We start from the raw sequence: 24,590 nt of genomic DNA, 5'->3' as shown, positions 1-24,590 counted from the left end.
CTGGAATCGGGACTGAGATCCGTTCACCATGAGCTTTCAATTAGCTGGGGTGTTAATCTCTTCCCAGGGCCCTGCAGTCATGAAGCCTAAAGCTAGCCAGTAGATGTCGCCATTGTTTGATTGACTTAAAAAAACAAAGCAAAAAACACTTCCACCCGGTCAAAGGCTGTGAACTTTGTGCATCCTAGCCCTAGACAAACGGGGGGAATGGAAGACCTTACCTGACGTAGAATTGATTCCAGCCAATGTTCCCTCTAAGCTGTGCATATGTGTGCATGTACACGTTTCGGGAAGGGAGTGCACTGGCCTAGTAACGGCACGTACAAAATTTTGCTGACTTTTTTTTTTTATTGTGAACATAAGCTTTCTCCAAGGACAAGTAGGCCATCGTATTTTCACATGTGGGTGACGTTATCCAACAGAGCCTGCTGTGGATGCTGTCTAGCTATTACTACTACTTATCATTTCTATAGTGCTACTAGACGTACACAGCACTGTACACTTGAACATGAAGAGACAATCCCTGCTCAAAAAAGCCTACATTCTAATCAGGACAAATAAGGGAATAACTAAGGTGGGAATGATAAAACAGACATGGGTACTGTAAAAGTGAATAGGGGTTAGGAGTTAAAAGCAGCATAAAAAAGGTGGGCTTTTAGCCTAGATTTGAAGACGGCCAAAGATGGAGCTTGACGTACTGGCTCAGGAAGTCTATTCCAGGCATATGGTGCAGCAAGATAAAAGGAATGGAGTCTGCAGTTGACCATGGAGGAGAAGGTTGCAGATAAGAGAGATTTACCCAATGAATGGAGTGGAGGGTACTGAGGCGCTCCAGAGTGAATGCACTTGTAAGTCAATAAGAGGAATTTGATCTGTATGCGGAAACGGATAGGGAGCCAATGACGTGGCTTGAGGAGAGGGATAATATGAGCATTGCGACACAGGCTGAATATGTCATGCAGCAGAAATTTGAACAGATTGAAGGGGAGAGAGATGACTTAGCAGGAGACCTGTGAGAAGCAAGTTGCAATAGTCTAAACGAGAGGTGGTGGATAATGGTTTTGGTAGTGTGCTCAGAAAAGGTCAAATTTTAGTGATATTAGAGAAAGAAACAACAGGTTTTAGTAGTCTGTTGGATATGTGCAGAGAGAGAGAGGAGTCAGATCACACCAAGGTTACGAGCTGATGAGACAGGGAGGATGAGTGTTATTCAAAGATGATAGAGAATGGGGAAAGAGGAGAGGTGGGTTTAGGGAGAAAGATAAGAAGCTCAGTCTTGGTCATGTTTAGTTTCAGATGGCGGTGAGACATCCATCCAGGCAGCAATGTCAGACAGGCAGGCTGGTACTTGGGACTGGATTCCTGATGAAACTTCTGATGTGGAAAGGTAGATCTGGGAGTCATCAGCATAAAGGTGATACTGAAAACCATGGGATTAGATCAGAGCATCAAGGGAAGAAGTATAGATGGAGAAAAGAAGAGGTCCCAAGACAGAGCCCTGAGGTACACCAGCTGATAGTGGGATAAAAGCGGGGGAGGATCTGCCAGCGTATACACTAAAAGTGTGATGAGAGAGATAAGAAACAACCAGGAAAGAACAGAGCCCTGAAATCAGAGTGAGGACAATGTATCAAGGAGTAGGTGGTGATCAACAGTGTCAAAAGTAGCAGATTGATCAAGAAAGATGAGGATAGAAGAATAGAGACCTTTGGATCAGGCCAGGAACAGGTCATTGGAGACTTTAGCAAGGGCTATTTCAGCTGATTGAAGAGGGTGAAGGCGTAGGTTTCCATTTCCATTGTCTTCTCGCTCTGTCCTGAACCCCCAGGCCCAGCATTCTCTGCCTCGCCAGTCCTGACCTCAGAAGTCCCAGATGGCTTCCCAGTTGAAGCAAGGGGCAAGCTTTTGACTGGCACCAAAATGTTTATCAAGGTTATGGCTGTGGCGGCTGCCTTCCTTCAGCACCATGGAATCAGAATTCACCTGTATCTTGATGACTGGCTCATTTGTGTGTCGTCCTTTTCGGACAGCGTGGCAGCGATGGACAAAGTTGTCCATCTTCCGGTTGTTGGATGATCAGTTTTGAGAAGAACTGATGCTGAAGTATCTGGGTGTTCTATTTGATAAAGCAAGGGAGAGGATCTTCCTCACGGAACACAGAATATTGAAGCTGGTTCAACAGATTAGTCTCAGTCAAGGCACGGTCTGGGACTACGTATAGGATCTGTGGTCAGTGACTGCAGTGATGGAAGTGGTGCTATGGGCAAGGGCTCACATGCAGCCATTACAGGAGTGTCTTAGCTGCTGGTCTCCAGTGTCAGAGATGTAAGAGCATCTTCCTTGGATGCTGGTTGTCAGACAGAGTATGCAGTTGTGGTTGTCACCCAGGAATTTGATTGTCAGCACTCCCTTTCCGATGACATAATGGGAGACGGTGTCTATGGATGCCAGCAAGTTGGGTTGGGGAACCCATTACAAGTTTCATTTGGCATCGGGCACTCAGATGGGATACGAGTTTCAATGGTCCAGAGCAGTGCAGAATGCTTTAAGCAACTTTGCTTCTTTTCTGGTGGGGGCCCTGATCTGAGTTTTCTCAGACCGGTCAACAGCGGTGGCTTATATTAACAAGCAAGGCGGGACCCACAGCCGCCCAGTGACAGTGGAGGTAGTCTCCCTCTTTGGTGGAGAAAGATCTTCAATGCTTGTTGACAGCTCACATTGCTGGGTCCTGGAATGTGGATGTGAACTTGCTCAGCAGATACTCCTTGGACCCTAAACAATGGGAACTCTCCAGCTAGGGATTTCAATTGATAGTGGACTGATGGGGTTTCCACTTCCGAACTTGATGGCAATGAAAGGGAATGCCAAAGCGCCCAAGTTCTTCAGCCGTTGGAAAGAACCAGGCTTGATTGAGATCGATGCCCTACTGCAGCCCTGGCCAGAGACGCATCTTCTTTCCTTGACCCACGGTTGGCCGCATGTTGAAAAGGATTGATGCACTGGGGTTGAATAATTGTCTTAGCCCCAGATTTGACTGTGGAAGCTGTGGTATGTGGACCTGATTCGACTGCTGAATGGGTATCCTCTTCATCTTCCACAGATAAACAGCCTACTAAAGTAAGGTCCGGTGCTTTTGGAGGATTTGTGCCCTTTTGGTCTCATGCTTGGACATTGAAAGGGCTCAGCTGAGACGAAAAGGTTATTCTGATTTGGTCGTTGCTACCTTGCTTCAGGCTCAGAAACACTCTTATGTCCATGGCGTATGCAAGGGGTATATGGAAGACGTTCGAGGGCTGGCTTTTTGAGTGTGGATTTTCTCCCTTCTCTGCTCAGATCGTTCATATTCTAGTATTTCTCCAGGCAGGTCTTCAGAAAGGATTGGTGTTGGGTTCTCTAAAAGTTCAGGTTGCAGCTTTGGCCTGTTTCAGGGGCCGACTACAGAAGACATCTCTTGCGGCTCACCCAGATATTGTTCAATTCCTGCAGGGATGGGCCACTTGCGGCTTCCTTTTTGTACACCATGTCCAGAGTGAAACCTTTGTTTAGTCCTTCGGGCTCTTCAGAAGCCTCCTTTTGAGTCACTGCAGAAGGCCTTTTTTGAAAGATCTTGGTGGCTGTTGACGTCGGCACATACAGTTTTGGAGCTTCAGACTCTCTCTTGTTGGGATCCCTTTCTCCACTTTATGGAGGTGGGATCTCCCAGCTCACGGTTCTTTCCTTTCTTCCGAAAGTTGGTATTGGCATTTCATCTCAACCAATCTGTGGCGCTGCCATCCTTTCTCAGAGAGGATGTAGAGGCTCAGTATTCTTTCATGAAGGTGTAGAGCCTCATTAGATATTTGGAAGTCATGAATGAATTTTGCAAATTTGACAGACCTGACTGTGCTTTTTGATAAACAGAAGCTTGGCCTCATGGCTTCCAAGTCCACAGTTGCTAGATGGCTGAAAGAGACTATCGCGTCAGATTATTTGCTTGCGCGGAAGCAGGCTCTTCAGGCCTTGTGGACTCATTCTACGAGGCATACAGCGTACCTTTGCCAAGCACTGTAGGGTGGATGTTGCGGTGTCCTTTTAAGATCCTCTTGTAACTTTTCACAATCCTCTTGCGGTTTAACATCTTTGAATCGCTTTCTGTTGTCAGCAAATTTAATTACCTCACTAGTTACTCCCATCTGTAGATCATTTATAAATATGTTAAAAAGCAACGGTCCCAGCACAGACTCCTGGGGAACCCCACTATCTACCCTTCTCCATTGAGAATACTGACCATTTAACCCTACTCTCTGTTTTCTATCTTTTAACCAGTTTTTAATCCACAATAGGACACTACCTCCTATCCCATGACTCCAATTTCCTCTGGAGTCTTTCACGAGGTACTTTGTCAAATGCCTTTTGAAAATCCAGATACACGATATTGACTGGCTCGCCTTTATCCACATGTTTGTTCACCCCTTCAAAGAAATGTAATAGATTGGTGAGACAAGATTTCCCTTCACTGAATCCGTGTTGGCTTTGTTTCATTAATCCATGCTTTTGAATATGCTCTGTAATTTTGTTCTTTATAATAGTCTCTACCATTTTGCCTGGCACCGATGTCAGGCTTACTGGTCTATATTTTCCTGGATCACCTCTGGAACCTTTTTAAAAAATTGGCATTACATTGGCCACCCTCCAATCTTCCGGTGCCGTGCTTGATTTTAAAGATAAATTACATGTTACTAATAGTAACATAGTAGATGACGGCAGAAAAAGACCTGCACAGTCCATCAAGATAAACTCATATGTGCTACTTTTTGTGTATACCCTACCTTGATTTGTACCTGTCCTCTTCAGGGCACAGACCGTACAAGTCTGGCTAACACTATCCCCGCCTCCCAACCACCAGCCCCGCCTCCCACTACCAGCTCTGCCACCCAATCTCGGCTAAGCTCCTGAGGATCCATTCCTTCTGAACAGGATTCCTTTGTGTCCTGCAAGTTCATTTTTCAATTCTATCACTAATATACCTCAAAAAAAATCCTTGTCGCTCCTGCTTACATTTCTAGCCATTTGTGCTTTTGCCAGACATATATCTCTCTTGGCTTCTTTCATATTCATCCGGTATTCCTCTCTTGTGTTCCTTTTCTTGAGCGTTTCTGTATTTCATGAACACCAAGTCTTTAGCCTTTTTTTTTTTCTCAGCCACTTGCTTGGAGAATCATATCAGTTTCCTTTTTCTTTTGCTTTTACTTTCCTTACATAAAGGTTAGTCATATTTATAGCTCCTTTCAGCCTGGACCATTGCCTTTCCACTTTTCATACGTTCTCACAGCTCATCAGCTATTTCTTCAGGTAATCCCCCATCTTATTAAAGTTAACATATTTGAAATCTAGGATTTTGAGTTTTGAATGGCGGTTCTCCACTTTAACTGTTCTATCAAACCAAGGTGGTTGTGTTTTCTTGAGTTTCTCTTTACTGCTTGTCTACTTAAATATGGAGGAGCTGGATTAGATGCTAAGAGATGTCTCAGCTCAGTTTTCAGTTCCCTATCTCCACCTGCTGGTTGATGGATACAACTATCCCACAGGTTCGGAAATAGTGGGAATGACTAATGGAAAGAGAGTTATCAGGTAAGACCTAATTTCTCCTTACTGGTTGAGGCAGATCTGGTTTCCTCCTCTTCTGGTGTTGTCCTCTGGAGATCTGTGGAGCTTGGATGTTGAGGACGTACAATTTGAATCCTTAGATTTGCCGGAGGGAATCTCCCGCATCATTCTGGCTTTCAGGAATGTCTCCACTAAGAGGTGTTACTTTAAGTGGAAGAGATTTGCCATCTGGTGTGAAGGCAAAACCTTGAATCCTCTCACTTGCCTTACACAAAAACTGCTTAAATACCTCCTGCACCTCTCTGAGTTTGGTTTGAAAACCAACTCGGTAAGAGTTCATCTAAGTGCAATTAGTACTTATCACCATGTAGGAGATAAGGCCATTTCTGTACAGCCTCTAGCTGTTTGCTTCGTGAGAGGTTTGCTATATTCAAAGCCCCCTGTAAATCTCCAGCTGTGTCATGGGATCACAACGTTGTCCTCGTTAGTGAGCTTCAGGCTCTAGTAGCTGGTCTACCTTACACTAAGTTTCACCACAATAGAGTAGTACTCCGCAGGCACCATAAGTTCCTTCCTAAGGTAGTGTCAGAGTTCCATTTTAGTCAGTCATTCTACATTTTTCCCAAAACCACATGCCTATCCTGGCGAAAATGTGCTACATACTGTATATTGCAAGTGAGCCTTAGCCGCCTATCTGCAGCAGTCTAAATCCCATAGACAGTCCACCCAGCTTTTTGTTTCTTATGATCCAATCTGGATGGGAGTAGCCATTGGCAAACTCACCATTTCTATTTGGCTAGCAGATTGCATCGCCTTTACTTATGCCCAGGCTGGGCTGACTGTAGACGGTCATGTCAAGGCTCATAATGTCAGAGGCCACTTGAGGGTAAGCTTTCATAGAGGAGACTTGCAAAGCTATGATATAGTGATCAGTCCACACATTTACATCTCATTATTTCCTTGAGCAGGATACCGAAAGTGACAGCAGGTTCGGACAGGCAGTCCTGAAGAATTTTTTCAGTGTTTAGAATCCAAATCCAACTCCTCCCCCCCCCCCCCCCCCACACACACACACAAGGATAAATTTTCTTTGGTTCCAGGCTGCACCTTCACAGCCCAGAACACAGCTGCCAGACTCATTTTCGGGAAACCAAAATACGAAAGCGCAAAACCCTTACGAGAGAAGCTACACTGGCTCCCACTCAAGGAACGCATCACTTTTAAAGTATGCACACTAGTCCACAAAATTATTCATGGTGAAGCCCCAGCCTACATGTCTGACTTAATAGACCTACCACCTAGAAACGCTAAAAGATCATCCCGAACTTTCCTGAACCTCCACTTCCCAAATTGCAAAGGCATAAAATACAAAGTGATGCACGCATCAACCTTTTCTTATATGAGCACGCAATTTTGGAACAATCTTCCACGCAACCTGAAGACGACCAACGAGCTGACTGACTTCCGCATACTATTGAAGACTCATCTCTTCGAAAATATCTATCGAAAGGATGAAAACACATGAACTCTACGCACACTGTTAGTAATACATCAACACATTCTCATCTGTACTCTCATTTTAACATACTTAAACCTTAATCTACAGGTAAAATGCTATACCCGAAAGTTTTTCGCGCTATTGTTCTATAGTCCTATCAGTATCCGTTGTTCTTCCTTTGTTCCATTGTTTTGTTCCATTGTACTTTTCTCTTAACGATAAGTAGACTCTGTCTTAAACTCAATGCATAACAATGTAACCACAATCGAGTGGTAACAAATTGTACTTCCATTAATACAATGTATTGTAAGCCACACTGAGCCCAAAAATAGGTGGGAAAATGTGGGGTACAAATGCAATAAATAATAATAAATAATAATAATTATGTAAATAGTTTCAGGTTAATTGACTTTGAGGCTTCAATGTGTCGAGTCCCTATTTATCCTAGAATTATTGCTTTTGATGAGCCTGGTAACTAGGGATTCCCAGCTGTGAGAATACAACTGGTCTGCTTGTCCTTGGAGAAAGTGAAGTTACTCACCTGTAGCAGTTGTTCTCCAAGGCAAGCAGGCTAAGTATTCTCACAAACCCTCCCCACCTTCCCTTGGAGTTGTATTCTTTAGCTATTTTCTATGACTGAGTAACCCGCGCTTGCACTTCGGGCAGGAAGGCACCAGCACATGTGCGGTGGTATGTCGCTAGAAAATTCTACATTAATCTGGCTAGTCAGCATCTGCACCGGGCTCCATCGGATGACATCACCCAGCTGTGAGAATACTTGGCCTGCTGTCATCTGAGAATACTTGCTTCAGGTGAGCATTTTGTCTGGTGGAGGATCTGATGCTGGTATGGGATCTGATGAAGAATACTGCAAGATGAAATTAGAGGCCTAATTATGCTAATTTTATATTTGAAAAACAGATGTGCATGTGTTGATATTGCCTTACAAGAAATTTTCTACCCCTTTTGTTCTTTACAGGTTTACTCTTTGGGCTCTGCTATTTGTGATGGCTCGGCTTTTAACCCTTACTTTATCTGTCCTCACATTTGGATTTGGTCTGGCCAGAGCTGAGAATCAAGGGCTTTCCATAGCAGATGGAAACTTCAATGTACTCACTGTTAGGTAACAAACTTTGTATTTTACTTGAATTTAATTTTTTTTTTTTTTTACTTGTTCAGGGTTGCAGCTGGATGTTATGCAATAAGGATGTTTGTCACCCTTTCAGTTTTTTTTAATATATTGTGAAATTCTTATTGCAAATGTATTGCTTAAATTAGGTCAGGAATTATTCTCGGTTGTTGGGGGGGGGGGGGGGGATAGACTTGGATGAAGGAGAAAAACTAATAAATTAGACTGCTAGAAATGGGGGAATTGATAGGATGAAAACGCCTAGTGTACCTGAATGTAAGTTGTCATGTGCTACTACTGAAAAATGTGTAAGATTAAAAAAAAATGGGGGGAGGGGCAAATGTTGGTAGACAGATTCAAGTGTGAGACAAACTGAGGAGGTGGCTAAATTGTGATCTCATGAGAGGAAAAGGAGACAGTTTTCTCAGCAAGGATGATGGAGTCAGGCAGAGAACATTCTTGGGAATGTTATTTGACGGTCTTGTGTGTCGAGAGTTCTCTGCTTTTGGCAGTGGCATTCCTAGCCTCGACGACACCCGGGGCGGATCGCCGATGCGCCCCCCCCCCCCCCCCCCGGCGAAATGACCCCCCCCCCGGGTGCACGCCGCTAGGGGGGGGGGTGCCGCGGCGTGCGCCTGTCGGCTGCAAGTTTGAATTGCTACGCTAAATTCTCTCGTTCGCTGCAGCTCCCTCCCTCTGCCCTGGAACAGGAAGTAACCTGTTTCAGGGCAGAGGGAGGGAGCTGCAGCGAACGAGAGAATTTAGTGTAGCGATTTGAACTCGCAGCCGATAGGCGCGCGCCGCGGCACCCCCCAGCGGCATGCACCCGGGGCCAACCGCCCCCACCCCCCTTGGTACACCACTGGCTTTTGGTTTACTGGGTGTGTGGGGGCGTTCCCACCAGGGGCGTATCTACGTGGGGCCACAGGCGCCTGGGCCCCCGCAGATTTCGCCCTGGCCCCCCTCCCCGCCGTCAACCCTCCCCCGCTGCTTACTTTTGCCAGCCGAGGTCCGACCCGCAATCTCCATATTTCGTCTTCCTCCGTGGCCATGTGCTTCAAGGAAGTAACGCTGCAGTGCTGATTGGTTGAATCCAGTTCGACGTCTGACGTCGCAGCGACGTCAGACGCCGAACTGGATTCAACCAATCAGCACTGCAGGCTGCAGCGTAACTTCCTTGAAGCACATGGCCACGGAGGAAGACGAAATATGGAGATTGCGGGTCGGACCTCGGCTGGCAAAAGTAAGCAGCGGGGGAGGGTTGACGGCGGGGAGGGGGTGGAGAGAGGCGGCGGGGGGGGAGGGAGGCAAAAATGTGCCCCCCCTCTCTGGCTCTGGCCCCCCCTACCGCCGGATTCCAGATACGCCCCTGGTTCCCACATTCCAGATTGCTGCTGCAGCTTCAGTTCTCCACTCCCAAAAGTCCCATCTCTCTCCTTTTCACTCTCCACAAAAAAGCGCTTCACCACCTCAGGAAACCAGAGGAGAACCAAAAAAAGAAGATGTAGCAGAAAAAAAAAAAGGGCAAGGTGACATTAAAAAGCTAAACCACACACAGTGTGCAACATAGGAACATAAGCGTTGCCATACCGGGACAGACCAAAGGTTTATCAAGCCCAGTATCCTGTTTCCAACAGTGGCCAATCCAGGTCACAAATACCTGCCAGAAACCTAAATAGTAGCAACATTCTATGTAGAACCCCAAAGAGTAGCAAGATTCTAGAATTCTAAAGAATAACAAGATTCCATGCAGAATTTCAAAGTGTAGCAACGTTCCATTTAGAACCCCAAAGAGTAGCAAGATTCCATGCAGAATCCCAAGTACATAAGTGTTGCCATACCGGGACAGACCAAAGGTTTATCAAGCCCAGTATCCTGTTTCCAACAGTGGCCAATCCAGGTCACAAATACCTGCCAGAAACCTAAATAGTAGCAACATTCTATGTAGAACCCCAAAGAGTAGCAAGATTCTAGAATTCTAAAGAATAACAAGATTCCATGCAGAATTTCAAAGTGTAGCAACGTTCCATTTAGAACCCCAAAGAGTAGCAAGATTCCATGTAGAATCCCAAGTACATAAGTGTTGCCATACTGGGACAGACCAAAGGTTTATCAAGCCCAGTATCCTGTTTCCAACAGTGGCCAATCCAGGTCACAAATACCTGCCAGAAACCTAAATAGTAGCAACATTCTATGTAGAACCCCAAAGAGTAGCAAGATTCTAGAATTCTAAAGAATAACAAGATTCCATGCAGAATTTCAAAGTGTAGCAACGTTCCATTTAGAACCCCAAAGAGTAGCAAGATTCCATTCAGAATCCCAAGTACATAAGTGTTGCCATACTGGGACAGACCAAAGGTTTATCAAGCCCAGTATCCTGTTTCCAACAGTGGCCAATCCAGGTCACAAATACCTGCCAGAAACCTAAATAGTAGCAACATTCTATGTAGAACCCCAAAGAGTAGCAAGATTCTAGAATTCTAAAGAATAACAAGATTCCATGCAGAATTTCAAAGTGTAGCAACGTTCCATTTAGAACCCCAAAGAGTAGCAAGATTCCATTCAGAATCCCAAGTACATAAGTGTTGCCATACTGGGACAGACCAAAGGTCCATCAAGCCCAGCATCCTGTTTCCAACAGTGGCCAATCCAGGTCACAGGTACCCGGCAAGATCCCAAAACAGTAAATCAGATTTTATGCTGCTTATCCTAGAAATAAGCAATAGTAGGTGAAGCAAATGAGATGGTTTGTGGTTTTCTGAAGTGTAACTTGTAGCAGGGAGATGGTGTACATGTGCTTGGTTGATTGTGAAACAGTTTCTTTTTGTAGCAGCTGAATTATAACAGTATCTGGAGCTGGTGAGTTACAGTCTTCAAAGTGAGCATGGCACCCTGGTAGACTTTCTGTCCTCCTTTGTAGGTGACACATAAATTGGGACTTTGACTTAGTCTTCTTAATTGCTGCATCAAAGACTACTGAATGGTGTCATAGTTTTACATTTTGTAGTTTCTTTTAAATTCTAGAGTTCTGGAAGTGACTGGGAAGTCCCAAAGTGTCAGCTAAGTGCTGCTATCAAGGGAATTCTCTGGCTGAATGGACCAAAATGGTAGTGTCTGCTCAAGGACTTTACAATTTATTTTACTTTTAAAACTGCCCTAGATATTAATAACTTTCCTTTTAAATAAATCTAGATATTGCCAATAATTATAGCAGTTTCAGCTATGTAAAAATGCCCCTCCCCTCTATCAGAGCTTGGCAGGAACAGAAAGAATTCTGCCTGAGCCTACTGTGAACCATCTGTTCCTTTGTGGTTTTATTCTCTGAGGCAGTGGTGAGAAGTTATGATTCTGCACAGTCCTATAAGGTAAAGTTTGCCTTTTTGCAGATGACACCAAGATTTGCAACAGAGTGGACACCCCGGAGGGAGTGGAAAACATGAAAAAAGATCTGAAGAAGCTGGAAGAATGGTCTAACATTTGGCAATTAAAATTAAATGCGAAGAAATGCAAAGTGATGCACTTAGGGAGTAGAAATCCAAGGGAGGCACATGTGTTAGGTGGGGAGAGCCTGATAGACACGGACAGGGAGAGGTCTGAGGACCTGAAGGCGATGAAACAGTGCGACAAGGCGGTGGCCGTAGCGAGAAGGTTGCTAGGCTGTATAGAGAGAGGAGTGACCAGCAGAAGAAAGGAGGTTTTAATGCCCCTGTATAAGATGTTGGTGAGGCCCCACCTGGAGTATTGTGTTCAGTTTTGGAGGCCGTACCTTGCGAAGGATGTAAAAAGAATTGAAACGGTGCAAAGAAAAGCTACGAGGATGGTATGGGAGTTGCGTTCCAAGACGTATGAAGAGAGACTTGCTGACCTGAACAAGTATACTCTGGAGGAAAGGAGGAACAGGGGTGATATGATACAGACGTTCAAATATTTGAAAGGTATTAATCCGCAAACGAATCTTTTCCGGAGATGGGAAGGCGGTAGAATGAGAGGACATGAAATGAGATTGAAGGGGGGCAGACTCAGGAAAGATGTCAGGAAGTATTTCTTCACAGAGAGGGTGGTGAATGCTTGGAATGCCCTCCCGCGGGAGGTGGTGGAGATGAAAACGGTAACGGAATTCAAACATGCGTGGTATAGGCATAAAGGAATCCTGTGCAGAAGGAAAGGATCCACAGAAGCTTAGCTGAAATTGGGTGGCGGGGGGAAGAGGGGTTGGTGGTTGAGAGGATAGGGGAGGGCAGACTTATACAGGGTCTGTGCCAGAGCTGGTGATGGGAGGCGGGACTGGTGGTTGGAAGGCAGGAAATACTGCTGGACAGACTTATACGGTCTGTGCCCTGAAAAAGACAGGTACAAATCAAGGTAAGGTATACACATATGAGTTTATCGTGGGCAGACTGGATGGACCGTGCAGGTCTTTTTCTGCCGTCATCTACTATGTTACTATGGAATGCAGCAGCACGAATGACTGTGGGTGTTACAGAGATCAGATCACATTACTCCAATTTTGAAAAGTCTTCATTGGCTGCCAGTAGAATATAGGGTGATTTTTTTAAGGTGCTATCTTTGATTCATCAAAGGATTTATGCAACTGTGCCTGTATATTTCTTGAATGTGATGCCTTTCTATAAATCAGGATTACCTTTACATTTGGACGCTACAAAACAATTATGTTTTCCTGCAAGATACTTGCTCCTGAGTATTTTCAATTGCTGATGCAGATATGTGGAATAAACGTCCAGGACATTTGAGACTATGCAAGCAGGCAATAGTTTAAGAAGTATCTGAAAACTTATTTTATGAAGGCCTTCGTAAAGGGATGATTTCTGACTGATTTTAAATAGTTACTTGAAGGAATGGAACTGTTTTTTTTATTGGGAATGTTGAAGGGGCGAATACTATGATGTATTGTGTTTTGGGTTTTTTAATGTATGTTTGATCATAACCCGCTTTGGTGTAAAGCGTGATATAAATATGGAAAATAAAGGGTCTGCCAGTTGTTGAACTGGAGATCCTGTAGGATCTGGTGTACTGGGAGTGGTATGACTTCCATTGTGAGGGCACCACAAGAATATTGATTGAAAGTCGTGCTTGTTTTTCAGTTCTTGAATGTAGTACTGAGGTCCAGCGTCTTAGAAATCTTGTGCGGAAAGTATTCTGCTGGCTCTTGTGCTTGGCTGAAGGGAAGTGCAGGGGGACAGTGTTGTGGAATGAACTGAGCATCGTTCTCTGGGTAAGGCCAGACCTCAGCAGTGTCAAAGAGTGAAGCGACTCTGTATGGTGACTGGGTAATGAGTAGACCAATGGACAGGGAACCCAATCTGAATGGCCGCATTCTGGCGATCCTGTGCTATATGGGGGCTGGAGAATCCTAGAACCCATAGTGCAAGTAATGGTGCTTCAGAACTCACAGGCTACAAGGTATTTGCAGAACTGCCACCTGGTCTTCTCCACACCTGTTCACAAGACCGTATTATTTGGAGTATTCTACTCGCAAAACACGGAGTTTGGTCAGTCCGTGCTCTGGAATTTTTTTCTTGTGATCATCAGTGCAGTTAGTGCCTAATGGTTAGTGCAGCGGGATGCGGACCTGGGGAACCAGGTTTGATTCCCACTGCTGCCTAACAGTCGGCAGTGGATTAAGATCCTGGGGAACCAGGTTCAATTCTCTCTGCAGCTCCGTGTGACCCTGGGCAAGTCACTTAGCCCTCCATTGCCCCCCAAGTACAATATACTTAGATTGTGAGCCCATCTGGGAAAGTGCAAGTACCTGAATAGTTACATAAGTAAACTGCCTTGATTTGTGCTTCAATAGAAGGCGGTATATAAAAAAATTGATAGACTTAGAAGAGTTTTGGAGCTGCAGCTATTCTCTTGTAGGGACCTTTATTGGTCTTTCTCTTCTGATGCTATTTCACTGTGTACTGCCCCCCAGTGGCGTACCAAGGGGGGGCAGTGGGGGCGCCGCGCGCCTGTCGGCTCTTCATTTTCATGCTCCCTTTGCCCTGGAACAGGTTACTTCCTGTTCCGGGGCAGAGGGAGCATGAAAACGAAGAGCCGGCAGGCGCGTGGCACCCCCCCCCCCCCCAGCGGCGTGCACCGGGGGGGGGGGGGTTCTTTCGCCGGGGGATTGGGGGTTCTTTCGCCGGGGGGGGGGCGCATCAGCGATCCGCCCCGGGTGTCAGCCCCCCTAGGAACGCCACTGCTGCCCCCCCACCCCCTTCCCCTGTAGAAGGTAGTTTCTCATTCTCCGAGGACAAGCAGGCTGCTTGTTCTCACGACTGGGTGACGTCCGCGGCAGCCCCCACCAACCGGAAGAAGCTTCGTGGGCGGTCCGCACGCAGGGCACGCCCACCGCGCATGCGTGGCCGTCTTCCCGCCCGTGCGCGACCGTTCCCGCCAGTCTTGTTTTTTCCGCGCTGGAGAGAGTCGTGCGTCGTCCGCTTTCTCTTGTCAGCCCGAAAAACCGTCGTGTTTTCGCGAATTTCTTGTTTTTTGTTTCTGGTTCCCGCACGTTCCGGACCCCTTTTTTCTTTTTCTTGTTACAAAAAAAAAAAGTGAACGCGCTTGTTTTCCCCTCGTTTTCTAGCGGAGGCATCGCGTTGCGGCCTTGTGGCCGCGCGGTCGATTTATTTTTCGAGGTGTGATTTACCGCCACCATCGACGACTTTAATTTCGCCGATGCGATTTTTCCGTCGATGTCCTCGAAGGTCCCGAGTGGATTTAAGAAGTGTGGTCGGTGCGGCCGGCCTATCTCGCAGACCGACACCCACGCTTGGTGCCTCGGGCCGGAGCACAATATCAAGTCGTGCTCTTTGTGTCTTGGTCTCCGGAAACGGACTCAGGTTGCAAGGCAAGTTCTACGGGACCGTCTTTTTGGAACTTGCGCCGGCCCCTCGACGTCGACCTCGACGGCATCGGTATCGACGGCCGGTTCTTCGGTACCGGTATCGATGTCCGCGAAATCGGCACCGATGGCATCGACCCCAGGAGCACAGGTCCCGTCGGCCCGCCGGTCCTCCGGTGAGGGTAGGGGTGAGAGGCCGCGTGCGCAATCGGCCCCGGTCACTCCCTCTGCCCATGGCCCTCGGGACCGAACCCTGTCTGACCCGGTTCCTCGAAACCGAGGGGGATCGACCTCCTCCTCCTCCGTTCCACCTGGTGCCGATGACGGGCACTGCAAAAAGTCAAAGAAGCACCGTCATTGGTCGCCTTCGATGCATCCGGCTATCGGTGCCGGCGAGGAGTCGACGCCGAAGCGTCAACGTCGAGAGGAGAGGTGCCCTTCGGTAGTGGAGGTACCGACGCGTCAGGGTCCCAGCACTTCAGTGCAGTCTCCTGGACCCGAGCAGCTTCCGGCACCGACACCTCTACCGGCCCCCCCCGTCTTTCCCGACAGCAGGCCTGGACGAGTGCCTCCGAGCCATCCTTCCGGGGATCCTGGAAGGGCTGATGCGCCAGGCTGTGCCGGCGCCGGGGGTGCTTGCGCCCTCGGCACTGTTGACTGTGGCGCCGGCGAGCTCTAGCCCGGTGCCGAGGCCTTCGACACCGCCGCCGCTTGCGGCGCCGGTCTCGACCGCCACGCAGGTGGAGTCGACGTCGATGGAGGGAGCTTCGTCCCCGCCGGCGCGGGAGTCCACCGCTCGACGACACCGAGGCCTCGGTGCCTCGACGTCGAGCCGGGCCCGGTTAAGGACTCGGCTACATGAGCTTATGTCCGATACCGAGGAAGAGGCCTCGTGGGGGGAAGAGGAGGACCCCAGATATTTCTCCTCAGAGGAGTCTGTGGGCCTTCCCTCTGACCCCACGCCTTCACCAGAGAGGAAGCTCTCGCCTCCTGAGAGCCTCTCCTTTGCCTCCTTTGTAAGGGACATGTCCATTTGCATTCCCTTCCCCGTGGTCTCTGTGGATGAGCCGAGGGCTGAGATGCTCGAGGTCCTCGACTATCCATCACCACCTAGAGAGTCCTCCACGGTGCCGTTGCACAATGTCCTCAAAGAGTCACTGCTTCGGAACTAGATGAGACCATTATCTAAGCCCACCATTCCCAAGAAAGCAGAGTCCCAGTACAGAATCCACTCGGACCCAGAGTTAATGCGGCCCCAATTGCCCCATGACTCGGCGGTCGTGGATTCTGCTCTCAAGAGGGCACGGAGTTCGAGGGATACCGCCTCGGCGCCCCCGGGGCGGGAGTCTCGCACTCTGGACTCGTTTGGGAGGAAGGCCTACCAATCTTCCATGCTCGTGACCCGCATCCAATCTTACCAGCTCTACACGAGCATCCACATGCGGAACGCTGTGAAGCAACTGGCGGACCTGGTTGATAAGCTCCTGCCGGAGCAGTCCAGGCCTTATCAGGAGGTGGTCAGGCAGCTGAAGGCGTGCAGAAAGTTCCTGTCCAGGGGTATCTATGACACCTGTGACGTGGCATCTCGTGCTGCGGCCCAAGGTATAGTGATGCGCAGGCTCTCATGGCTGCGTGCCTCTGACCTGGACAACCGCACCCAGCAGAGACTGGCCGACGTCCCTTGCCGGGGGGATAATATTTTTGGCGAGAAGGTCGAGCAGCTGGTGGACCAACTGCATCAGCGGGAAACCGCCCTCGACAAGCTCTCCCACCGGGCGCCTTCAGCATCCACCTCAGCAGGTGGACGTTTTTCCCGGGCCCGGCAGGCTGCGCCTTATGCTTTTGCCAAGCGTAGGTTCACCCAGCCGGCCCAAAGGCCTCGACAGGCACAGGGACAGCCCCAGCGCGCTCGTTCTCGTCAACAGCGTGCGCCTAAGCAGCCCCCTGCGCCTCCACAGCAAAAGCCGGGGACGGGCTTTTGACTGGATCCACGGGAACATAGCCGCCCTCAAAGTGTCCGTGCCGGACGATCTGCCGGTTGGAGGGAGGTTAAAATTTTTTCACCAAAGGTGGCCTCTCATAACCTCCGACCAGTGGGTTCTCCAAATAGTGCGGTGCAGATACGCCCTAAATTTGGCCTCCCTTCCACCAAATTGTCCTCCGGGAGCTCAATCTTTCAGCTCCCATCACAAGCAGGTACTTGCAGAGGAACTCTCCGCCCTTCTCATCGCCAATGCGGTCGAGCCCGTACCACCCGGGCAGGAAGGGCAGGGATTCTATTCCAGGTACTTCCTTGTGGAAAAGAAAACCGGGGGGATGCGCCCCATCCTAGACCTGAGAGGCCTGAACAAATTCCTGGTCAAAGAAAAGTTCAGGATGCTTTCCTTGGGCACCCTTCTGCCAATGATTCAGAAAAACGATTGGCTATGTTCCCTGGATTTAAAGGACGCATACACTCACATCCCGATACTGCCAGCTCACAGACAGTATCTCAGATTCCGCCTGGGCGCACGGCATTTTCAGTATTGTGTGCTGCCCTTTGGGCTCGCCTCTGCCCCACGGGTGTTTACAAAGTGCCTCGTGGTGGTGGCGGCGTATCTACGCAAGCTGGGAGTGCACGTGTTCCCATATCTCGACGATTGGCTGGTCAAGAACACCTCGGAGGCAGGAGCCCTCCGGTCCATGCAGTGCACTATTCAACTCGTGGAGCTGCTGGGGTTTGTGATAAATTACCCAAAGTCCCATCTCCAGCCAACCCAGTCTCTGGAATTCATAGGAGCTCTGCTGAATACCCAGACGGCTCAGGCCTTCCTTCCTGAAGCGAGGACCAACAACCTCCTGTCCCTGGCTTCGCGGACCAGAGCGTCTCAGCAGGTCACAGCTCGGCAGATGTTGAGACTTCTGGGTCATATGGCCTCCACAGTCCATGTGACTCCCATGGCTCGTCTTCACATGAGATCTGCTCAATGGACCCTAGCTTCCCAGTGGTTCCAAGCCACCGGGAATCTAGAGGATGTCATCCGCCTCTCCACCAGTTGCCGCACTTCACTGCTCTGGTGGACCATTCGGACCAATTTGACCCTGGGATGTCCATTCCAAATTCCACAGCCCACGAAAGTGCTGACGACGGATGCATCTCGCCTGGGGTGGGGAGCTCATGTCGATGGGCTCCACACCCAGGGTCTGTGGTCCCTCCAGGAAAAGGATCTGCAGATCAACCTCCTGGAGCTCCGAGCGATCTGGAACGCACTGAAGGCTTTCAGAGATCGGCTGTCCTGCCAAATTATCCAAATTCGGACAGACAATCAGGTTGCAATGTATTACACCAACAAGCAGGGGGGCACCGGATCTCGCCCCTTGTGTCAGGAAGCCGTCGGGATGTGGCGTTGGGCTTGCCAGTTCGGCATGCTCCTCCAAGCCACATACCTGGCAGGTGTAAACAACAGTCTGGCCGACAGGCTGAGCAGAGTCATGCAACCGCACGAGTGGTCGCTTCATTCCAGAGTGGTACGCAAGATCTTCCGAGAGTGGGGCACCCCCTCGGTGGACCTTTTCGCCTCTCAGACCAAACCACAAGCTGCCTCGGTTCTGTTCCAGACTTCAGGCACACGGCAGGCTAGCGTCGGACACCTTTCTCCTTCTTTGGGGGACCGGCCTCCTGTATGCTTATCCTCCCATACCTTTGGTGGGGAAGACCTTACTGAAGCTCAAGCAAGACCACGGCACCATGATTCTGATAGCGCCCTTTTGGCCCCGTTAGATCTGGTTCCCTCTTCTTCTGGAGTTGTCCTCCGAAGAATCGTGGAGATTGGAGTGTTTTCCGACTCTCATTTCGCAGAACGACGGAGCGTTGCTGCACCCCAACCTTCAGTCTCTGGCTCTCACGGCCTGGATGTTGAGGGCGTAGATTTCACTGCGTTGGGTCTGTCTGCGGGTGTCTCCCGTGTCTTGCTTGCCTCTAGGAAGGATTCCACTAAAAAGAGTTACTTTTTCAAGTGGAGGAGGTTTGTCGTTTGGTGTGAGAGCAAGGCCCTAGAACCTCGTTCTTGCCCTGCACAGAACCTGCTTGAATACCTTCTGCACTTATCGGAGTCTGGCCTCAAGACCAACTCAGTAAGGAATCACCTTAGTGCGATTAGTGCTTACCATTATCGTGTGGAAGGTAAAGCCATCTCTGGAGAGCCTTTAGTCGTTCGATTCATGCGAGGCTTGCTTTTGTCAAAGCCCCCTATCAAGCCTCCTACAGTGTCATGGGATCTCAACGTCGTCCTCACCCAGCTGATGAAACCTCCTTTTGAGCCACTGAATACCTGCCATCTGAAGTACTTGACCTGGAAGGTCATTTTCTTGGTGGCAGTTACTTCAGCTCGTAGGGTCAGTGAGCTTCAAGCCTTTGTAGCTCATGCTCCATATACCAAATTTCATCACAACAGAGTAGTGCTCCGCACCCACCCAAAGTTCCTGCCAAAGGTGGTGTCGGAGTTCCATCTTAACCAGTCAATTGTCTTGCCAACATTCTTTCCCAGACCGCATACCCGCCCTGCTGAACGTCAGTTGCACACATTGGCCTTCTACTTGGAGCGGACACAGCCCCACAGACAGTCCGCCCAATTGTTTGTTTCTTTCGACCCTAACAGGCTAGGGGTCGCTGTCGGGAAACGCACCATCTCCAATTGGCTAGCAGATTGCATTTCCTTCACTTACGCCCAGGCTGGGCTGGCTCTTGAGGGTCATGTCACGGCTCATAGTGTTAGAGCCATGGCAGCGTCAGTGGCCCACTTGAAGTCAGCCACTATTGAAGAGATCTGCAAGGCTGCGACGTGGTCATCTGTCCACACATTCACATCACATTACTGCCTCCAGCAGGATACCCAACGTGACAGTCGGTTCAGGCAGTTGGTGCTGCAGAATCTGTTTGGGGTTTAAATCCAACTCCACCCTCCAGGACCCGAATTTATTCTGGTCAGGCTGCACTCTCAGTTAGTTGTTCTTCGTAGGTCAATTTCTGTTATACCCTCGCCGTTGCGAGGTTCCATTGACCTGGGTTCTTGTTTTGAGTGAGCCTGAGAGCTAGGGATACCCCAGTTGTGAGAACAAGCAGCCTGCTTGTCCTCGGAGAAAGTGAATGATACATACCTGTAGCAGGTGTTCTCCGAGGACAGCAGGCTGATTGTTCTCACCTACCCTCCCTCCTCCCCTTTGGAGTTGCGTTTTCATCTTTTTGCTTGTCATTCAACTGGCGGGAACGGTCGCGCACGGGCGGGAAGACGGCCGCGCATGTGCGGTGGGCGTGCCCTGCGTGCGGACCGCCCGCGAAGCGTCTTCCGGTTGGTGGGGGCTGCCGCGGACGTCACCCAGTCGTGAGAACAATCAGCCTGCTGTCCTCGGAGAACACCTGCTACAGGTATGTATCATTCACTTTTTCATTTGAGCCATAGTTTTAAAATTGGACTATTTCACCTTACGTGTGTATAATACTTTGTGTAATGAAATGGCTTTTTTAATCAAAATATTTTTCTATGTTAGGATTAGTTGCTTAGCTGCAATTTGTCTAACACAAGCCTGGATGATGTGGAAGTTCATTAATTTCCAGCTAAAGAAGTGGAGAGAGCATATCCAGAACCAGTGTCCAAAGAAAAAGTTACCAAACTCAAAAAGTAAACCGTACAAAAAAGAATCAAGTAAAGGTCTGTCTAAAATACTGTTTGTTTTTATGTGTGGTTTTATTTGTTAGTTTTTATGGCCAGTGCTTTAACAGATTACAGATGTTTGCATAACACACATTGTGTGCAAAAGTTTGTTTGAGTTGGGACATTGGCTCCTGTCCTGCATGGCAGAGCAGAGTGTAGGCCTTTCGGCTAATCTTGTTTTAGATTTTCAGTAACTGTGGTTGATGATATTCTGCAAAATTCCTGAGAGAGATTTAGATAGATTTGGACTAGCCTAAGGGATATGCCATTCCTGTGGGATTTGAAAAATAGCTGCTAATAAAACTATTAGAAACCTTTTTGCATTTAGGGCCCTTTTTACTAAGCGGCGGTAAGTCCAATGTGGGCTTACCACTCGCTAAACAGGAAGTACCGCTGGGCTTCTGTAACAGCCTGGTGGTACTTCCCATCCCCTAGCGTGCCGGGGTGTACCCAGCGGTAATCTTGCTCCCTCCTGAAATGGCCACGTGGCAAGTGCTTTACTTGCCGCACGGCCATTTTCTGCAGGAAAGAAAGACCACCCTTTTACCCGCTGCGGTAAAAGGGGGCCTCTGAGTGCGTGAAACATGCACCAACGCTAGCTAGGGCCCCGTTTTGCCTCAGCTTGGTAAAAGGGGCCCTTAAACACAGGATGACAGTTATTCACAGCAACAGAGAAAATATGATGATTCAACTCTGAAACACCTGATCCTAAATTTGAATTCTGCTTGTGTTTTAAAATATAAAATCAAATTCTACACTAAAGTAATCAAAATAAAATCTATTGATTTACCATAGTCTGACATATATTATTGATTAAATCAGTGATTAAACCAAATACAAAATGATTTCTCTCTACTTAAGGTTGACTTGCTTTGGTGCTAGAGACATTGTGAAAAACTCCGTTAATATGTTTTTTTTTATACGACTTTGTCTACAAATGTAGATTGAATTTATCTAGTTCAGTTTAGTGTTCCCTCTGTAAACCAGTTGAGGCAATTTTTATATTAACTTAAAATGTTGTAATGTTCAGTGCATGGTAAATCTGTTACCCATTGGCATTAGTGTAAAGTGCAGAGTGGGAGGCTCAAATGGAATGAAAACAATATATTTTCACCAGTAAAATGTTGGATATCTGGAACATACTGATAGTGGAATTGGTAGTGGTATTCCTGCATGCTTGCAACAGACCCAGAGAAGCCCATACAGTGTAAGAGAGGGAGGAAACAATGGTGGAGTAAAATGGCGGCATAAACTTGGTGTACTAAGTCATCTTTCTTTCTTTCTTTTTTTAATTTGCTGTTAGAAACTATACATTTCCCAATAATAACAAAGGAAATAAGAGCAAAAACCTTATTATAATAGGAAAGGCAATAGTATCAAGAATATTTAACTTTCAATTAACCCACATCACAAGAGGAGAATGACTAAACATTAACCAGTTAAATAGCTAAGAAAACATTTTAAAGAAGATAATTTCTTAACAATCTAGCTCAATAAACTTCAAAATCACTAACCAGCACAATCATTTCTCATGTTCTTGCAAAACCTTTTCTAGCTCTGTAGATTCAAAGAAAATATATTGCTTCTCCTGAAATGTAACCAAACATTTACAAGGGAAGTGAAGAAAAAAGGAGGCTCCTGAAGCCACCACCTAGTTTTCAAAACCAGCAAAGCTTTTGTTTGAACCTAAGTGATCTTTTCAGTCAACATCATTTTGTGTTTCTTTGGTGTGGGTAAGGCTTTGCTGTTCTTTTATTGAATAGGGAGATTACAGTAATTTGTGAGAGTGTTACATATAAAGCTTTTATGAGGTGTTTTGTGCATGGATCTACTCTCGGGCTTCTTTACTCTTCTGATCCTCATTTAATAAGTCAATTTGTTTATAAGGAGTGTGGATAGCTGTGGATTATTGTTATTGGGGATCAGCAAAGTGTTTTTTATTGGATGATACCTTTTTTTTATTGGACATAACGTAATACATTTCTTGATTAGCTTTCGAAGGTTGCCCTTCTTCGTCAGATCGGAAATAAGCAAATGTGCTAGCTGACAGTGTATATAAGTGAAAACATTCAAGCATTACTATGACAGTCTGACAGGGTGGGAGGATGGGGGTGGGTAGGAGGTATGCATGGGGACATCAAAGCATATCATTGATATTCTAACAGGATGGATGTGGATAGGTGAGGGGAGGGTGATCAACAGAGAAATACAGCTTTATGGTTTATAATGGGCTAGGAACCCCAGATCCTTGTTAAGTCCTTTCTGTTGGGTGTTAAAATATTCAATCATTCTGACTTCAAAGGTCTTATGTTCTTGTATGGTTTTAAAGTTACCTTTCAGGATTCTCACTGTGAAGTCACTGGTACAGTGTCCTGGTCCTGTAAAATACATCACATGAACAATACTGGTGCCAGTAGGGCTCCCACCCCTGTTGGTCAGCATTTTACAGGACCAGGACACTGTACCAGTGACTTCACAGTGAGAATCCTGAAAGGTAACTTTAAAACCATACAAGAACGTAAGACCTTACATCTCTTTTCTCTGATAAAGAAGATTAGCAAAGTGTTTTTATTGATATTTTTCTCCTGATGTTGATAAATATGTGCTTTGAGTCTTCTAGTTTACCCCAAAAAATCTCCCTTTCTAAATTCCAGCTCATATTAATGGAGCAGTGAAATCGGAAGATGGAGCATCGCCCAGAGCAAGAAAATCAAAAGCTTTATGAAACACAAGTTTAAAAGAGAATACATTTTGATAGACTGATTATAATCATATTCTTGCTCACATCCAAAACTGTTTTTTTCTGCTTAACTGTTAAAAAAAAAATTTTCTTTTTTTTTTTTTTTTATAAAATGCCTTTTGCACAATGAACTACATTTATGGCTTTTTTTAATCCATTTGCCTTAACCAGACAGAAATACTTATGACAAAATAATTTAGCATGTCTAAGAATTATGTGTAAAAACATTTGAACAAGTTTTATTTGTTTGAAGTGTTGACCTAATTTTTATTTATTTTTTATTTACCAGTTGTCTAAAGCTGCTCTGGTAGTGAAATCACCTGTGTCTGATAACGTTGGCAAATTGGTTCCTCTGTGGATAGGGGTGATAACTTAGGATGAGATACGATAATTGTTATTGAATGGCTTCCCTCAGATCCCAAAATGAAACTCTTAACTGAACTGCTAGTTTGGGAAATTTATTTAAAATATGTCTGTAAACAGGGGCGTATCTGCGTGGGGCCACAGGGGCCTGGGCCCCCGCAGATTTTGGCCCGGACCCCCCTACCGCCGTTAACCTTCCCTCCCTCGCCTACCGCCGTCACCTACCCCGAGGTCCGCTTCCTCCGGCTTTTTAAAATATTGCTTCAGCTGGCGGGGGACCCCAACCCCCCGCCAGCCCAGCCGCGGTCTTCTTTAACTTCTTCATCCTCGTCGTGCTGTGAAAGCTGCATGCATCCTTAGTTCCAGTTGGATGGAGTCTGATGTCGCAGCACGTTGACGTTACAACGTGCTGCGACGTCAGACTCCATCCAACTGGATCTAAAGATGCATGCAGCTTTCACAGTGCGCTGCACGATGAGGATGAAAAAGTTAAAGATCGCGGCTGGGCTGGCGGGGGGTTGGGATCCCCCGCCAGCTGAAGCAATATTTTAAAAAGCTGGAGGAAGCGGACCTCGGGGTAGGTGACGGCGGTAGGCGGGAGGGAGTGTTAACGGCGGGTGGGGGGGGTTGACAGCGGTGGGGGGGGGAGCTATAATGTGCCCCCTCACTCTAGCCCCTGCCCCCCCTACCGCCGAACCTCAGATACGCCCCTGTCTGTAAAGGACTTTGACATTTTA

At 47.4% G+C, this 24,590-nt stretch overlaps 1 protein-coding gene across 1 annotated transcript in view; it reads left to right on the top strand.

Moving 5' to 3' along the window:
* The window catches only part of LOC115476290 (translocating chain-associated membrane protein 1-like), a 50,554-nt gene extending 26,933 nt beyond the window's left edge, over window positions 1–23,621 (top strand). The window contains 3 exon segments of the mRNA XM_030212579.1: window positions 8,064–8,207; window positions 20,587–20,747; window positions 23,405–23,621. Coding sequence (XP_030068439.1) covers window positions 8,064–8,207; window positions 20,587–20,747; window positions 23,405–23,475 — 376 coding nt within the window. The 3' untranslated portion in view covers window positions 23,476–23,621.
* The last annotated feature ends 969 nt before the right edge of the window (window positions 23,622–24,590 follow it).

Source organism: Microcaecilia unicolor, chromosome 8 (genome assembly GCF_901765095.1).
Source record: "Microcaecilia unicolor chromosome 8, aMicUni1.1, whole genome shotgun sequence".
NCBI classification, from domain to species: Eukaryota; Metazoa; Chordata; class Amphibia; order Gymnophiona; family Siphonopidae; genus Microcaecilia; species Microcaecilia unicolor.
Note: the sequence above shows the minus strand (reverse complement) of the source record. Positions and strands in the feature narration are given on the sequence as shown.